We start from the raw sequence: 18,614 nt of genomic DNA, 5'->3' as shown, positions 1-18,614 counted from the left end.
AACCTCAAACTATTTCAAAACATAATAAAAATTCACACTTTTGCCATACTATTAGCTCATCTTTTATGCTTAGGGATTACAGAAGCCTCAAATTATTTTAAAACATAATATAAATTCACTTTTTTGCAGTGCCATTAGTACTAGGGTTTATTTTCTCTTTTAATGTCAGATCTTCTCAGGGATCTGCAATTCCATTCATACCAGTAGGGGGCTGTGGCAAACAGTGTAATGGAATGGGAAACCAAGTACATTTTAAATATTTCTTCCAAACACTGCAAAATGAAAGCAAATGAAAACCACTGGGATCTAATGCTAAGCCCACATATGTACACCAAGAAATGCTGGTAATAAAATAAAATAAAATAAAATAAAATAAAATAAAATAAAATAAAATACCTCAGGATCTTGTGGAGTAGTGGAATCTTGATGGTTGGTGGCCTTATTACCATCTTCTTCTATTTCTGACTCTTCTACTAGTAATGGCACTTCTTTTTCATCAGAAAAATTCACGTGACTGCTTGTTTTTGTAGTTTCCTCCTCGCTGTTCTCAGTATCTGTTTCTGATGGAGGGGTACCCAGCTTCTTCTCTAAGTCTGGCTCTGGAGCGTCTTCCTTGTAGTCCTGTTCTGGTAAGTTCTCGTCATGTAAAACATCTGTTACGGCTTCAGAAGCAGCTTTTTCATTTCCTGTATCATAACCTTCGATACAAGGCTCGAGGTAAGCATTCAGAACTGCTGATATGGGAACATTATAATGTGGATAATAAAACAGATCATGGGGGATCACGGATACTTTTGAAGAACTGGGTAGCGCTTTAGCTGCAGACTCAACTTCATCACAGCTGTCCAGGTCCTCTGGAGTTTTAGGTACATCTGAGAGAGAGTCATCAGATGTTTCATGCTGTGCAGATAGTTCTTGGCTTTCGAGATTAGAACCATTCAGTGAACAAGGGTTCATTTCTATTGTCTCAAGGACAGGTGATTCCTTTATATGTTCATCTTGTGGAAGTGTCTGTATTTCCTCATCTAGAAGATGGAGAACATACTTCTGCGTATCTTCTTGTTTTGAGGTATCTTCTGGTAAAAGAATTGAAGACTGGGGTTTGCTCTCTTCTACTTTATTAATAGAATCATCTGTAAGTATACCTGAAGTCCAGGATAATGGACTCAAAGAAGAAGTATTGGCTGAAAGGCTCTTGGTTTCATTGTCATATTCAGTAGGGGTTTCCTTAGTTAATTCTTCAGAGTATTCTTCAAAAGAGTCAATGGAATTTTTCTGATCTGTCAGAACAGCTCGAGAAAGGTCATTGTTCTCTTTCAGTGGATCATCAGAGATGCTCCCTTCACCTGGCATGAATTTATCGTTTGGAACCTCCCAAGAGGAATTGGATTCAAAACTGACAGATCCTGTAATTTTCAGTGAGGTAGGCCTTTGAGGCTCCTCTTCAGACATTCCCTGTACATCACCAAACACTTGACTTGGTTTCCCATTACAATTTTCAGAAACGGTTTCTGATGGGCTTCTCTCAGGGATATCAGGAATATGGACCTTTGGTGGAGCTGGATGACTCCTTTCATGATTAACAGTATACATATTTTCTTCACTTTCGCTTAAAATCAAGATTTTGCCTTCCTTTTCTGATGGTGTGTCTTTGATGTGGACATACGTGGACTCAATTGGAAGCTCCTTGTCAGGATCTGTAAAGTCTTCCTGTAAGTGATGATATACCATTAGAAGACAAATCCTAACTCAGGTACCATTTTACATTTCCCAAACACTATGGAAAGAATAAATACCTAGTCTTTCACTCCATTACCTTGTGAATGGCCAATTAATAACTCACTTATTTTGAAAGTAGGATTTTTTTTTTTTTTTGGCAAGTCAAGTGCCTTGAACAAAGCTCAACGTCAACAACACACTTGTATAGGAAGATCAAAATGCAGACAAGCCTACTCTTCAGTTGTTAATGTATTCATCTCTCCCTGCTGCACCTGTGAAGACAACTGACTTGGCTTTTTGACAACCCATACCCTGGGAATAACATAAATCTAACAACTCCAATAAATCCATTGTGAAATATATTGATATACCAGCTTATTTCCTTCCAACACTCTATTAAAAGAAAGTCAGTTTTTTACTTTGTCCATTAAAATGCCAACAAGTCCTAAAGTCAACCAATCTTATTGCTCATCTAATCTAATAATAATAATTAGATTATTAAAATAATTTTAATTCCAATTACTTTAGTAATGCCTACCAATTTTATCAGCTACAAAATATATCCCAACTGTAACTTTCAGTCAAGAAATGAGAGAAAATGCCTGATTCTCCAAAAGGCCTTTGCCAATTCTTGACACTGTCAGTCCTTGCTTAATCCTCAATTCTTTATTTTTGCATCAAAGTACTGGTCATTTCAGGTGCAGTTTATTTCATGCTTATAATGAGTGCTTTTTACTGTTGTATTGACAAGGTTCAGATTTTGGTATCTTGTGTCTCATACCTGCTAAATTCAGACTGATCATGGCCCTCAAACTTGAGAAGATAAAAGTAAAAATTGAATTTGAAGTCCAGTGGATCACTATAGACAAAGGAATAAATTTCAGCCTTATTTAAAACCAATATAGCGAAGCAGTAGAGTCCTATGAAACCAGTTCTAACCTCTGAAAGTTATAATTGGATGTAAATGTATAAAAGCACTGTTCTACCTAAAGCATTTTAGCAATCACCAATGAAAGCTCACTCCACTGGATTTAACAAAAACATGAAAAATTAAATCCAGGTTTGTTATTTTAGATAGCTTAGAAAGAAACCTAGAAAATAAATCTGACTTTATTACGTATACCAAAGCAAATTAAAGAAATGACAGGAGATAGGAGTAAACACATACCCCTTCCAGCTCTGGGAAGTGCTCCAGAAATTGTGCCACATATGTCACAATTGACTGTTCATCGGGTGACTCCACCATGATATCTGTGGAGACAGACGCAAGGGGCTTGAGCACACACAGCTTTGGAACGCTCTTGCAGAGGAACAGATTGTCAGACATTTATCCTGCCGCTATGGTCACAGAAATAACTTTTTTTCTGACAGATAAGAGAGATGCTCTTCACTGCTGATGGCACTTGACAGAGTTCTCAACATCCTATTCACATTCATTTTTTCCTATTTCCAAACACATACTGAACCCTGATCAGGGTTCCTTCTCATCCACTTTTATACTGCCATTTATGCTGTTGTCACTAGACAGTTGAGTGGTTTTGAGCAATAACACAGAGCTTTATTTTTATCAGGATGTCCCAGTCTTCTAATAGGTGATGAAAGTGCAATTGTGCTTTCAATCATGCCATCAAGGCCTAACACTGGTCTAGTAGAGTTCAGTAAAAAGAACTACAAGAAGTCCATTTATACATACTTTATATACACATACACACTTAGGTTTACATGTATAAATATGTGTGTGTATATATATGCACTGTAAAGGGAAAACTGGGAGATGCAAATGCATTTGAATGGGTATCTCTCCATTTGCCTGGTATGGCAGCCTCGCACACTTCATCATGGAGTGACATTTAGTCTCTGCAGATTAGGTGCTACAGAACAGTGCTAATGCACTGAGACACCCCTCAGCACAACAATTAATGCCCTCTAGGAATGCAGATGTCAAAAAGCATCTAAGCATGAACCAGGACCAGTGTACATAGCTAAAAACATGGTAAGATCTCTGTCCCCAAAGAACTTACAAATATGACTGGAAGCATACAACGGCAAGCCACTGACCATTTTTATTTTTCTTATCAACAAGCTCAATACACTAATCACATCAGCAGCCTAATCACTGGGAGGTTTTTGGTAGGTATCACAATGCAATATTAATAAATTCATTATAGTCTGAGTGTTACCCAACAAAGCTGATATAAGCGTTTTACCTTCTGGTTCGAGGAGCCGAGGAACACCCAGTTTATTCTGTGCTATGCTGAAAGCATCCTCCAGGTTTTCTCGTGCTGATTTCTCTAGTGCATGTTTCATGTCTACCAAAGTACAATCTATGGCTTTTATGACGGCTAAGAAAGCAAGGCCACTCCTCCAACTACTTGTAAAGTCCTGGACTGCAACGCCATACCTAAATAGAAATACATACATTTTACATGGGTGGTTTGCTAGAAAATCCAAAGTAAAGGCATCATCATTTTCAGACTCCTGAAAGTTAAAACGTAAGGTTGCTGAGTAGCACCTGTCACATCTGAGATATTTTTGGATTTCAAAATCTAGAAATACATTCAGAAAACACATGGCTTCACAAACTGATGTGGCTAACAGCTGACATCAACCTGCTTGTAGGAAGTAGTTAGTGAAAACAAAGCCCTCAAGAATTCAGCAACCACATTTAACATTCACAAAACCAAATGTCTCTGTGATTCCTGTTTCTGTTGCTCTCCAGCATTTTAATGCCATAGCTTGGGAAAACTTCCAAGATTTAAACACTTAAACACACAAGCATATATTATTCACATTCCTGTGTACTTGGCCTTCTATAGCAGAAAATCTGCCAAATGAAAATGGTGTCAGCATATGCATAAACCACAAGAGTTTTAGATGCCCAAAGTTTTGGAGGAAAAAACAGCCATCAAACTTGCAATGGAATACAGCCCCAGAAGAGAAAATTGCACAGATCGTGGGGTAACAGGATTACAGTGATGCTATTATGTTTTTAATACTGCAGTTGCAACAACAATTTTCTCTTATTAGATCTTTTCAATTTGCACTCTTTGACTGGGCTGAAAAGTCTTCGGCCTTTACTTCTCAGGTCCTCACTTTTGTTGTACCACCTGTTAATGATGACTTCAGCCTTATTTTGGACTAAAATTGTGCTTCCTCTATTGTCTGTCCTGGCAGCAGTGAACTACAGATCTCAATGGAAGAAGTTTATCTGCTCAACAAGCACCCTTAGTTTCACTGGAGATAACCAAAGGATGATGTGGTCCACAGGACCAAGTATTTAAGATGTAAATTTTTGTCTTCAACACTAGACAGAAAATTTGTGTTCAAAGGCAGATTTGGACATATAAATCAACAGACAAAAAAGCCAAATATTCAGCTAACCAACCTGTACAAGTAACTTTAACACATGCCCTCTTTAAAACTCTCTGCCAGCCACTACTTCAAATAACAATATATGTAAAATACACTCGAAGCATTTGCATGTGCATGAGACATCTTACACTGCAGTTTTTTAACCTGACAGTAATTCTGCCAGGATAAAGCATTACTACACAAAATGCTTTGGTGAAAGAACCACTTTTTTATTAAAGAGGAGAGAGATGTGTTGTGCAATGGAAATGCACTCATATGTTACAAGTTCAAGAGAAGTGACTTAAGTTTCACCCCCTTCCCCTCTTTAATTCTGAGGAAAGAGGAACTCTAGTAGGGGTTCTGTCCTTCAAGGCACTTTGCAGTACACAGAGAAGCTTCCTCAGGGCTGCTGCTTAATTTAAAAGGCTGCTGATAAAGTCTTTCAGTACATCTGTTTTTTTGGTTCATCCCTTGGTTATACCTAACCTTTAATTAGCAAAAGATGTCAAATAGACTGCATGAAAGCTGGGGTCTGGGGAGTAGAGAATGATCCTGTTTTAAACAGCACCAAGCAGGTTAGTGCAAGTTAACATTTAACACTCAAACCATGGAGCCAGCAGCGGCCTTCAAGGTCAGATGGCTGCTGTAAACACATGGCCATAGTGAAACACCCCCCTGCAGAGACCCTGTGCTCCCAAACTTCAAAAGCAGAAGAAGCCACAGCACATGGTAACATACCCATGGGGCAGGACAGAGAAAAGAGACTCAGCTTCAAAAGGGCAGGTGGCAAGACTCTTTTGTTCAAGGGTTTGTTAGCTTACTTTCTGGTTTTCCTCTGAACCCAGATTAGAAGGGCCCTGATGGCTTTCCGCTGATCCTTCACTGTAATGGACATGTTTCTCTCCACGCTGGGAGTGCTGGGGGATGTGTCTGATTCTGGACCACTGGGCCCAGAGGACAGGCTGGAGGAGGAGGAGTTCCTGTTGAGGTTGCCTGTCAGCTCCTTAATCTGTAATAAAAGATGAAATACACAGTGTTCTGCTTTATCACTGGCTGCATCGTGTCCTTGTTTTCATGCAAACTTTAGAGATCAGTGCCATAACTGAATTTTAAGTGATAATTATAAACCTGTTCATTTTAACTCTCAACTTGTATTTTTCAAGCATGGCAGCCAGCAGCAGCCCAGGCAACAGAAAGGGCAAGCAACCAGTTTGGGCTGAACTACACAAATTAAACAAAAAGCAAAGAAACCTGTCCTTGAAAGAAAAATTAGTTTAACTGAAATTGTTCTCTTCACAGGAGTTGCTTGAGTGAAATGTTTTTAGCAAAGAAATGGTGACCTGCAGCCGCACTCCTGTCCTTGATCAGTGCTGACATTTGAGACTCTGCTGCTTTTTGGGCCCCCTGTGCCCTCTGCTGCCAGGGTGACAGGTCCTGGTCACACCATCTTTGCCGGTGAGTCTGCCTGGCCAAACTGGTTCTGTGCAGCACTGTTCAGCCTGAGGAGCTCAGCCAGGGAGAAAAGCCCCAGTGCAACTTTGAGATCTTTTTTTTAACCTTATAGCCATTTTTTAAATCAGACCAAGAGAATGAAAGGGCCTCACAGTCTTACAAGAGTTGCAGAACCCTCCCTCCATCTCTCTCTGTCCATTAGAATTTGGATTGTCTAGAAGGTAATTTTCAAACTATGTGTAGGTTAGGGAGCAGTTTTAATCTAAGCCTGGAGATAAATAAACTTTCAGGCTCAAATACGTTTTATCAGTTCCAAGTCCTTTGAGATCTTTCATATGACCATGTACATCAGTTGCAAATTTTTGCCATGTTGAGTAAGTCTCCAGAGAACAGTGATTCTAAATGGAATTTCCCACCACACTGGACCAAATCCAGAAAAGGTAATTGAAAATAAACTGTGACCTGGAACCAAACCCAGGACATTGGTTCAGATCCAGGGAATCTGGAACAGAACCCTGAGAAGGCACAGGAAAGAAGGGAAAGTAGTAATCTGAAGCTCTAATTCAGGTCCAAGTTAAATGAGGGCTTAAATTGTCTCCAATTTACATCAAAATAGGTCCAATGAAGTAAAATGAAAGCAGCTGCAAGTATAAAATTAGTGTATATTAGGAGGGAAAAGCTCAGGTTTAGCATGATTAATTATGTTCTTTAGGATTAAAAATCAATTTAAAGATCACTATTCAGCTGGAATAGATGGATACCATGAAGACCGATTACTTATGGTTAAAGTGTTCAAATTTTATTACCTGAAAAAACAAGATTATATTCCATATTAGTCCAAGTACCAGAGAGGAATTTCCATCTGCTATTTCTGCTGCATCAATGCTAACAAGCTTTACCTGTAGAAGAGATCATAAATTCAGAGCCAAATTCAAAGCAGCAAGCTATATGCAAAAAATGCACTGAGACTGCTGGATATGTCCATACCACTTCTGGCACTGACAGGCCAGCAAAAAAGCAATACTGAAATCTTGTATCAATGAAAATTTGCCCTGATCACAATCACCCTTCTCCTGGAACTCCTATCTGAAACCCCCAGCATAGTCTGCAGAACAGAAGTGGACTCAGCTCTGCATTTTTGGGACTACAAATGCATTTTCTCCATACAAAAATGGAAGAAGATGGGGCCTCCTCCAGTGGACCCCAGTCATAAAAAGGAGAGTCATTTCTCATACAAAAATCTAAAATCCTAGTAAGTTCTGCTTACTTCTTTTCTCCTATGCATCTCCTTTCTCCTTCCTTATCCCACCTTACACAGCTTGTCACAGAGTTCTAATTAAATCAGTTAGCAATGGATAGGGTTGCCTAATCCAAGCAAACTCTAGGCTTTCCCACACTGAGGTTCTTTCCAGCTGATAACACCAGGATGTTATTCTCTTAGACAACACGGACTTGGTTTTGGCAAAGGTCACAGAGGAGGGAGGAAACAAGGAAGCTGTCAGTACTGCACATGGCACCCAGACCGAGTTAAAGCCCAGCAGCCCATTTATCACTGAGAAGTCCCAGACACGGTGAATCATTCAGCAGGGCTCTACCCTGCTGGCCCAGTTCCACAGGAACGGACACTGTCGGGTTCCACCCACTGTGGTTTAATATCTAACCCTGAAGCTCTTGGCAGCCAAGGCATTTTGCCAACACTTCCATCACCACCCTTCACTAACCGGTTTGGTTAAGCTGAAAAAAGGAAAGCAAAATAACTTTTTATCTAGTGGTTTGCACAACATTTTCAGTCTTAGCAAGAAGACACCTCTAGTTGTCATATTTCAAGGATCAGATTTCTTGCTAGCTCCAAGGTATTTGGCATGGGAAAACCTTTGAGACTTAGTACATTTGAATAGCAGTTTCTCCAAAATGGGGAGCAAGTCACATTTATCATTACACTGCTCAGTGTGAGCTCTGTCCTCTTACTGCTGCTTATGTTTGTCACCCAGCCTAGCAGAGATAGTCAGCTAGAAGATACTGGCTGCTTACTCTTGAGGTAACAGGAAATCCATAGGAAAGTACTTTTTAGCACCACTGATTTAAAAAGCCACTGGCATTCAAGGTTCCTCCTGCCTGACCTTGCTGATTGAGGACCTAGTAAGATCCTGGCAACCAGATATGCTTCAGCTGCAGCTCTGCCAAGTGCTGGTACCAACAGAGAGAAATAATCTCATCTGCAAGTGGGCCTTAGCTGGATTTGGGTAAAAAGCATCAACTGGGAAACTGTTAAGAAATATGTGAATATGTAAAATATTTCTTAGCAGTTCTACAGCAGGACGTGTAGACGTACACATTTAGGGCTAGATCAGCCCCTACTGATGGAGTTTCCATAGGGAGGCTGGAACACCTGGAAGTTACTGGACAACTTCTTGACCTTTCACATCCTCTCCTGGGGAAAAAGGCAAAGGATGTTAAACCTCCCGCATCTACAAAGTCATAAGAGATGTGCTAAGACCTCACATCATGCTCATTTCTGCACTGGGGTTTGCAACAACTCTCCTGCATGACAACCACTGCTGCTGGAGCAGGAGCTAAGCTCAGTGCAGGGAAGCAGCAAAGTGACATCAGTTGCTGTTGTAGCATCCCATACAAGGCAGGGTTTTGCACACACTGATCCCTCCTCACCCATAAAGTTTAACCTTACTGAAGTCCTTTAGAGGAAATAGCCCAATACTTGTTTTTCTGGAAGTTCTAGGTATACCATGTATATGAGTTGTTACATGGCTGGGGCTTCTCTTGACCCCATTACTCTCAACATTTTTTAAAATCAGGGAGTTTTCAACACACAGGCCACTTCTACAGGGCTTTGGAATAAACCCATCACAGGAGAGACAAAGAATGAACCATTTCCAGCTACAGGGTCTGATCACACTTGGTCACTTACAACTGTAGGCAGTGATGCTGTGGTAGTACAACACTGGCTATGAGGGAAGTTATATCCATGTAAGGCTTTGATTCCTGGAATTATGCATTTATATCATGTTCCTGGATTTCACTTTCTCTTACCTTTGACTCATGATCAGCTGCTGCAGCAATCAGTTTACCAGATAAATACATGATTTCTAATAGTGAAAGTATTTCTGAGAAAAGAAAGTCATCTACCATCAGTGTAACTGAAGTAATGCCACTAAGACCCAGATCATAAAAATTACTTGCATTTCTTTTTATTTTCTTTTAATATTGGGTTCCTGATCCTTTAATCCCATTGAACTTTAACATACAAAATGATCAAATAATCCTTGCTTTAGACTCCGTAGGTGTTCTTGCTGTGCATTTTTATGTGGCTTTTCAGCCTTGCTGCTAAGTCACAGCCTCTTTAAGCAGTACACTCCTCTTACATACATGCAGCACATCAGATTAGCAACAACTACAACTTGCAGCATACATCAAGAGAAAATATTAAGACCAGTCTTTGAAAATACTCACATTACTGTCCTCCAAGAACTTAAGTGCTTTGGCTATGTTGTTCAAACGAAAAATGCGATGGGTCGAAGATTTGTATTCGTGCATCTAGATAAAAGAAGTGCCACACTGTTTTTAAAACAGAAATCACTCACCACATTATACAAAGCTTAAAACACTACAAGCACTGAGGCAAAATAAAGCTAAGGAAATCTATCTATGAAAAATTATTGCCATCTTTTGTGAGCAGTAAAATGCTTCAACTATACGATAGTAGCAAACCGGGTTAGCACGCAGTTTTACTGCTCTCCAGATGTTACCACTCTCTTGGACCTGCCACATTGATTATTTATGTAATCACTCCCCAAGCATGTTCGGTCACAGGATCAGATTTGCCTGAAAATTCATAGTAATAGATTTTCTTTTGTCTTGAATTAAATGAAATTATCTTAATTAGGAAGCATGAGCAATTTTAATAGCAGGCACAGGCAGGTGGGAGGCAAAAACCTTCCCTTTGGCAGAAATGAAAGATTTTGCATGCCTGTCTCCCTGCAATTCTACTTCAGCACACTGTTTTTATCCCATGTGTGCAGAAACAGCTAACAAGAAATTTGGCCAGCTGACCTTACCCCCTTCTCTGACCTCCTCCCTGACCTCCCAGAGCATAGCCTAGGGTTTACCATGATGTATCTTCCCCTTCAATTCCTTCCAAGCCTGGCCCTCAATGCAATCTGTGCGAATGCACATAGAGACACTGCTGCTTCTGCTGCAGCTCTGCCAGACTTTAAGAGTATTAAAAAATACTCTTGACTCTGAATGTGTGAGCACACATTCAGGGGCCATTCCTGCTGCAGGGGTATGCAGGTGGTCAGCCACTACAGAGCATCATCACCAGGTGCATCTGCAGTGGTGAGACAGCTGCTTCTCTTACCCAAGTGTGATAGCCACACACGGGAGAGTTCTTGATGACAAGATTGATGGAGAAAGAAAACATTAAAGTCAACTGTAACTGGGCATTTATATTTGCACTGGGTGTTCCATTTCTGGTACGTGGAACTTTACAGAGCTCTTACAAAGAAAGGAGGAGAGAAGTTTCTGATTAGTAAAGCTTTGCCCTGCTGATTTAGACCACCATATTCGTAAGACTAATGAAACCTGAGCCAGGATACCAGAATTAAACTCAGACCTACAGCAGGCATCAGAAGACCTATTGAGTGTCATAATGATCTTAGACAAAATAGAAACAGACCTTACGGATTAAAAAAATGATACAGCAAATATGTGTTTTCTTGGTAATGTGACTTGGGTAATCTCCAGATGGAATGTGTGAGCACTAAAGTATTAAAGCCTTAAAAACCCTGAGGGGTAGGAACATTAACACTGATCACACACCATTTACACCTCATTGTTATATATTTCCTTGAAATCTACATTACAGCTCAGGACACCTGCCTGTAAGGAAATGACAACAAAGTTGCTGAAATTCTTACTACTTTATGCAAGGCATGGGCCCAAATTCACCCTTATTCCTTGGATGACCGGGCACTGTTGCTTGTAAGATACTGAGCTCCTATGTGTGGAGGTTTCTCCCTGTCTGTACATACCAACTTTTGTCCTGAAAGGACTTCCAGGAGTGCCATCAGGATTTTGCCATCTTGTATATCAATAAACAAGTCTTTCACTTTCAAAGGGGGCTTGCACTGTGAAGAAAAGAAATCAGGTAATTTTTAAAGCAGTACTGTTTGATAAATCACCATGATTTCAGAGAGATGGAAGGAGAATTTTACAAGACAGAGATACAAGAAGTAAATCATAGCCTGCAGGGAGAAAGAGCTGACTGTTCTTCACATCTGTGGCAATTCTGTCCTATGAATGTTGGAGCTAAAACTGAAATTATTCAAGGACTAATTCCAGATTTCCCATAACAGAACCTAACCCTAAATACTCTGCCTAAGAAATAATCACCCAAGAGTTGGGTGCTGATCCCTCAGACTAAGACATGTCCAGCAGAAGCAAATACCACTTTATGCCCGTGATCCAGCCAGCCACAATGTCCTTCTCATGTGAAAGGCTTCTGGTGGTTTCATTCTGTCTCCCAGCATTTTTTAAGTACTTTAAAAAGCAACTTCTTATATTGTGTCTCTCTTTTCTCAGCAAACTCCTCCAAAAGGAACCATCTCCTCCCTTCACCACGGTGTTGGTCGATGTGTGCACTTCAAGGCACACAGCCAAGTCAGCTCAGCCCTTAGGGGTATTCCCAACTGCAGCAATTACACTCTGCTCAGGTGTCACTCACTCAGGTATCCCTAAAGAGCCCAATCTTTTCATCTTTGGTTGGGAAACGCACTTCTGTTCGATTAAGCACTGCTCCTGGCAAATGGGGCCACACATTTTCATTACTGGTCTTCAATCTAGCCAAGAGTACTAAACAATGCTCCATGAAAGAAAGCAAAGTATCTTTCATTTCAAAATTAAATAACTTCTCTGAAAGACTAAAACACAAACACTTTCTATTCTTTCAGTACTTAAAGCAAGAACAAACAGAACTCAGAAATTCAGACTACTCCCAATTATCCCATGACCAGCAGAGCCAGAGCTTCTCAAAAGATGACCCAAGTGGGATCACACCAAAAGTTTCTTGAAGAAGTACAAGAAGACTTCATTGCTGCCTTTAAAAAAAACAAGCCACTCTGCAAGAAGTGCTTCTTTGAGGATAAAGGCAGAAGCCACCTTTCTCAGTGCGTGTCCTCAGGGAATCACCCATAATTAGAGACAGCTTTGGTGAAGCTCTCATTGTTTACATGGTTATGTTTATTATGCCACTTCCAGGAAAAACATTAATATAGCAGAAGGCTTTTGGTCATTCTCCAGAAAAGCATTTTTATTTGTTGAATCAGAGAGGAAAAAAATTTGTATGCACCCCAGAGAAAGCTGACCTGCCCACAAAGGTTCTAAGACTTCATATGCCTGGCACAGCAGAATTAACAGCACCCTACAGCCTTTTTCATGATATAATTCCTTCTGTAAATCAAAGACCTTCTTTACAGTCACATATTTGACAGCCCTTTCTGACAAGTTCCAAAACTGCAGTTAGTTCAAAGCCCTAGAGCCTGATTCATGCAGGCATCATGTAACACTGTCTTCATTCTGAGAGGCCTTTGGGAGCAATTGCTAGTCAAAACGTTTCCAACTAGCCTTATTCTGATTTTCCAGTGAGATTTAAGAGGATCCCTTTATGCCTTCAAAAACACTCACTGCAGAGTAGTGGACTTAAGCAACGATAGATGTGATGCCTTTCTTCTAAAACCCCTTTACTTTACTGTGTCTGAAATGCAATCACTTCTCAAGAACTACAGGAGCTAAACTGAGAGTGAGCCCAAACCTCGTCCCAATCTGTACTTTTTGAAATTTAGCCACACATACTAAGGCATTGTGAAGATTAAGCACCAGTCCAAGTTAGGGCTTCATCTAGATCAGGAAGCTGGTCTCATTCCTTGATCCTGCACTAAGCATTGCTGCTGTCTCAGTAATATTAGGAATTTTTTTTTGCTCTTTTCAACCTCAACAGCAAGAAAAATGTTCTCTGCCTGACACACTACTCAGGAGAGGTAGTCCTTATCTACTATTGATAAGAACAGTAAATTAGGTTTAAAAGCTATATTATGGTGTCATTAAGAAACAATTGCAACTTAAAGATATGATGTCCAAACATTAGTTCTCTGATGTAAGTGTATATGTGAAGATCCCATCATATTGCCCCCCATAACATGTCTGACAAGAAATTACTGTCTTCCATCTTCAAATCTGGGATGAAGACAAGTTCTGAAGAACACCTGTCTTTGGCCTTGATTCCTCAGATGCTCAAACTTCCAGTCCAGGGAAGAACACAGACATCGTCACCTCAGAACCTCAACCTATTTGATTTTATGTGGGTGCATTCTGTGGGAATATTCTACCCTTATGGTAACAGTCAGTAGCATTAAAGATTTAAATGGACCTGAGATGATAAATGCTGGTCAAGCATTCATTGTGCCTGAAAACAAATTTTAATTAATTCAGAAACAGGCTTTGAGCTTCCCCTCATTCTCCTCCAAATGTCCCTATGCACAGAAGTCAACTTTGTTTCCAAATTTTAACTGCTTGAAAGGGAGTTAACTGCAATCTGTCTATGGCTATGTCCTTGTATCCCAATATCAAGATTGTTTGTCAGTCTTACCTTTCCCAAATGCAGGTTTATCCATCTGGTAAAGGTCCTCTTCTGTACATTTTCGCGTTCGACTACAAATATCAAAAACAAAAAACAGCATTTAAGCTTCCAGAAGAGGGAGAGCTGGTAGGAAATTTCAGAAACTGTTGCACGAAATAGTTAGAATTCATGAGAACTCTGTGAATAAGACAAATACATTCTAAATCAGGAGATACAAGGTTGAATTTCAATGTTTTATTCAGTTTCTTTGCCCAGACATGAGCTATATATTTGTAGATGCATTTTAAAGGCAGGAGGAAGGAATTTCTCTTAGTTTTGAAGTCTTCAGTGTTCAGCTTCTGAGAGGTGAGCATTTATGTGCTGTGCACAGCTCTCCACTGTTGTCACCCTCTGAGCAGGCAGCTTGACCCTTTTATGTCAATTTAGAGGATTGTTGCTCTGACACCCTCTTGCAAATTGGGCTGGTGTGGATTCCAGTCTACTTACTTGCATGCACAAGGAAACAGGACCAACACAACAATTTCGTCTTCATATTTATAAATGAATGGAAAAGCTTCATGAAATCCCATCTTCCCAGTCTCCTAACTAGTGCATTTAAAATCAGAATTCCAAGTCCCTAGACTGAAGAATCATTTTATTTATATTGCAATAAGTCTAGGAGTGCTTGTTCTTTGCCAGAAGTGCTGTGCACTAGGTGCTGTACAAACAGCTTGTGGGCCAGCTGAAGAGTTTTTAATCACATCTGCCATTTCCTGAATCCATTTCCATAGTGAACTACGGCAAGAGTGTAAGGGGAATCATATTACTGACCAGCTTTCATTTACCTTCTAATATAAAAAAGTAAACCATATATTTAATATAAACGAAGTAGACTGTCAAAGTAATATTTCACTTTAAAGACAATTATTCTCAAGTGGTTCTCAAGTTTCACTTGAATTAAGGAAATCTGGCAATTTATGAACAGAACCCATTAAAACTAGTTATATGCTGTATTTCAATTTACTCATAGAGCGTATCAAATATATTTTAAAACCATTTTGTTTCTTCAGCCCTACAAAAACAGCTAACCTATCTACTGGGAAATCACATTCTGTAAAAGTCTGGGTTGTTTTCATTGGTCAGACTGATTATAGGCCAAGCAGTAGCTTCCGTAAATCAAATTTTAATATTGTTCTTTTTGATCATTTTAACCAAAGGGTCAGCAGCCTCCAATTATATGTATAATTGTTTTCCTTATTTTGATGCATTGGAATAGAGCTTTTCAGCATGAAGTACATCTGTCACTGATGGCCATTCAGGCCTTTTAAGTTGTCTTATTCCATAAAACCTGATTTTCTCCAAGATTGGTTAAAAAAAGTCATTACCCTTTAAGTGCTTTAGAAAACATAGAAAATGCCAAACTAATTATTGCTGTTGGCTTTTCTTTTAAAATGTCTTAGAAGAATGTGCAAAGATTTGAAACAGCTCTCTACAAATGAAACTGTAAATTATATTAGGATTCCAGAGTATCTGTAAAACACCCACAGCATTTACCACCTATAAATCCCAAAGTACAATAAACTGAGAGATGTGTCACATATTTCTTGGGCTTTGCTTCCTTCAGCACCTCAGCCCAGAACTGGCTTTCCATGCGCTCACTCCCACAGCCACGGCTGAGCAGCACAAGTGCTGTGTGTCACCCAGGGTGTAACTTCCACAATCGAGCTGTTAAAATTAACCTTTGACAGTGGGTGGAGGTTAAGCCAGAATCATTCCCAGATATACTTCTTTCTGTTCAAATACAGGTGCTGGTGCAAAGGGGAAGGCAGAACAGGCACAGGAGCTAGCAGCAGGTAACAGGGCCACCTATTAAACTTGTCTGAAATGCTCAGGAATGCTTCAGTGGGCACCAGTGCCAGGCTTCAGAAAAGAAAAAGGAGACCTTATCCAATGGGCTGGATATACAGACTTGCAATGTCAACTAAAATCAAAAAGGAAACACAGAAAGTTCACAGAAGCAAATTTAATGTTTTCTGGTATCATCAGAGGCTTGGTTTCTTGTCATATTTTTCACTAGTCACTCTGGCAACCTTCACTTTCAGTGTAAATAAGGATGCAAAAGAGAGCTGTGTTTACTTACAGATCATCCATAAAACTGAGCACATGCTGGCTCCTAATTTTGCTGCAGAAATTCTGCCATGATGCAAATTAGGAGCTGCACATATGCCTCAAAGGATGGGTGAGCCGGCATTACTGCTTCGGGAAGCTCACACACCAAACATAAAAAAAAGGCGCATTCAGGAAAGCACTTGCATGCATAGACAGTTTTCTGAGATGAATCTGTCTCTACGGCAAACAGCTTCTTTCCAGGAAGAGTGATGACCCCAGAATAGGCACTATTTGATTCTATAAAATTCTAAAGCAACAGTAACTGGAAGGGGAAGAGGAAAGGAGAGGAAATGTGTTTATAAAATCCCTAAGGCAGACAAACCCCTAATGCAGTCCATATGCTCGATGGCAGAGTTAACGTGAAAAGTTCAGCACAGGTATTTACTGATGTGTGCCTTTAACTGCTGTTCTGCTCCGACCTTGTGGACCTCCCAGTTTCAGTACAGCCCCTCTTCTCCACAATCTTTTCATTTAAGACGATTGTAGAGACTCTATAAACTTTATGCAGTTTCTATAAATTAAATCAAATCTTTTTTTCTCCTTCACACCTACTATTATATAAAAGTGAAGAAAATCATTCAAGTCCAAAGTTCCTATGCTTACGTATATAGTTTACTAAAACTGCACTGTGTTTACTGGGCAGCTAGAGAGCAATAACACTATTATAAAATAATAATTACACCCACCATATGGCTGGCCTGCACACAAATCCTACAGCGGAAAAGAAGGATGCCTGCTGTGAGGGTTGAATTGAAAGATGTAATGCTGGAAGGTAGTAAAAAGTCAGGAATTGCCTTTTTGATTCAGCTCAGCTCAGACCTTGACATAAGAGAAAAATTATAGAGACAAATTCTGACCACACACAGAAGCTGGGTCTTCTGCACTCTTCCAGTAAGTCCACCTACAACATGCTTTCACAGGAGGGTGTAAGAGGCACAGCATTTTTATCAAAGTGCATGGGTATCAAAGTGCATGGGCTCTGACAGGCATCAACTGCAATAGTTTAGAGGGAAAGAAGGCACTGGAGAAGGAGAATGTGTACTGTTAGGATGAGGAGCCTATTGTATAACCCACACAGTTCTCTGCCCCACAACTGTGTCCTAGAGGACAGCAGAATTTGTCAGAATTTGGCTCAGCCCCAGTAACTGCACCCTAGTCAGTATTCAATATTCACAAAAATATACTGCTTTGTAAAATCTTATGGCAAAGGCAACTAATTCCTTAAAGAGTAAAATTAAGATAGTTCAAAAACCACTTAGGCAAAATTCAAGGTTAAACTGCTAATGCACAAGGGAGCTCAGCTGCTTTCCTGTGTGGCACTATTTCCTTCCCCACCAGTCTAGAAACTCCTCCGGCATTTACTAATGCCATTTCTCCCCCTCTCAAATCTCCTCAAAGGTCACCACTGTTTGCATCACTTGCAGGAAGCTGATCCCTAAGAGCCTCTACGTTCAACAGCAAATTTGAGATAGCAAATATTGATTTGCTTTTAAATACTATTTATTCTGTTGTTGTAGAACCAGTTATGAATAATCCTCTGAGGCACACCACCATGGGGCTGGGCACTTCAAGGAACTATGAAATATGGAAGCTGATTTGAGTAGAACACTTGTCAGTGTGTAATTACATAGCTTGAGGAAACTGCTTGATTTGCATGTATGGATATTACTCCCAAAACAAAGCAGAAGGTGACTTAAACTTGCTTCCAAACCTACTAGCATTTCATCTAGGATACATCATCAAGTGATGTTAAAACCTTCACAACAGGCCAAGCTGGCCTGTAGATCCACTTACAACTTACCTTCTGGACATCTTGCCAAGTTCCAGTTTTGTAATAAGCACAAAATCCAGCTTCCTTGTTTCTACCACAAGCTCAGCCTCTCTATAGATATGCTTGCTATTAACTAGAAGCAAGTCTTCAAGATGGAAAGCTGGTGTTGGCCACCTAACTGTGATAGAGGGTGCTTTAACCACCCTTGGCTTCAGAGGCAATAAGTTGCCAGGATAATCGCCCCATATTCACTTCGTAAGTACCCAGTGACCACCACAGAACCAGTTCATAATGTGCACAGCTCTGGATGTATCCCAAAATTTACCAAAGTCTTTGATCTGGAGAAAATGACACTTCTTATTACACAACAAAAACATATGGGAAAATGTATGGTAATTAAATACTACAGCCTAACTCTAAAGTGCAACATGATTCAGACAACCAAGGTCTTGGGAAATGCAAACTCCTTTCCTTCTGCCTTCCTCACCCCCAAGCCCCCATTCACAGAGCTAAGCAATCAAT

General features: G+C 40.0%; 1 protein-coding gene across 2 annotated transcripts in view; it reads right to left on the bottom strand.

Annotated features, from left to right (window-relative positions):
• CLMN (calmin) overlaps positions 1 to 18,614 on the bottom strand; it is a 75,944-nt gene that overhangs the window by 11,631 nt on the left and 45,699 nt on the right. For both annotated transcript variants that reach the window (XM_039552180.1, XM_039552181.1), the window contains exons 2-9: positions 14,183 to 14,244; positions 11,571 to 11,666; positions 9,991 to 10,074; positions 7,329 to 7,421; positions 5,892 to 6,079; positions 3,927 to 4,120; positions 2,888 to 2,970; positions 397 to 1,710 (exon numbers count right to left, since the gene is read on the bottom strand). In XM_039552180.1, the coding sequence (XP_039408114.1) occupies positions 397 to 1,710; positions 2,888 to 2,970; positions 3,927 to 4,120; positions 5,892 to 6,079; positions 7,329 to 7,421; positions 9,991 to 10,074; positions 11,571 to 11,666; positions 14,183 to 14,244 (2,114 nt within the window). The remainder of the gene's footprint in view (positions 1 to 396; positions 1,711 to 2,887; positions 2,971 to 3,926; positions 4,121 to 5,891; positions 6,080 to 7,328; positions 7,422 to 9,990; positions 10,075 to 11,570; positions 11,667 to 14,182; positions 14,245 to 18,614) is intronic.

The sequence above is a fragment of the Corvus cornix genome, chromosome 5, assembly GCF_000738735.6.
Source record: "Corvus cornix cornix isolate S_Up_H32 chromosome 5, ASM73873v5, whole genome shotgun sequence".
Classification (NCBI taxonomy): domain Eukaryota; kingdom Metazoa; phylum Chordata; class Aves; order Passeriformes; family Corvidae; genus Corvus; species Corvus cornix.
This window is presented reverse-complemented; position numbering and strand designations above follow the sequence as displayed.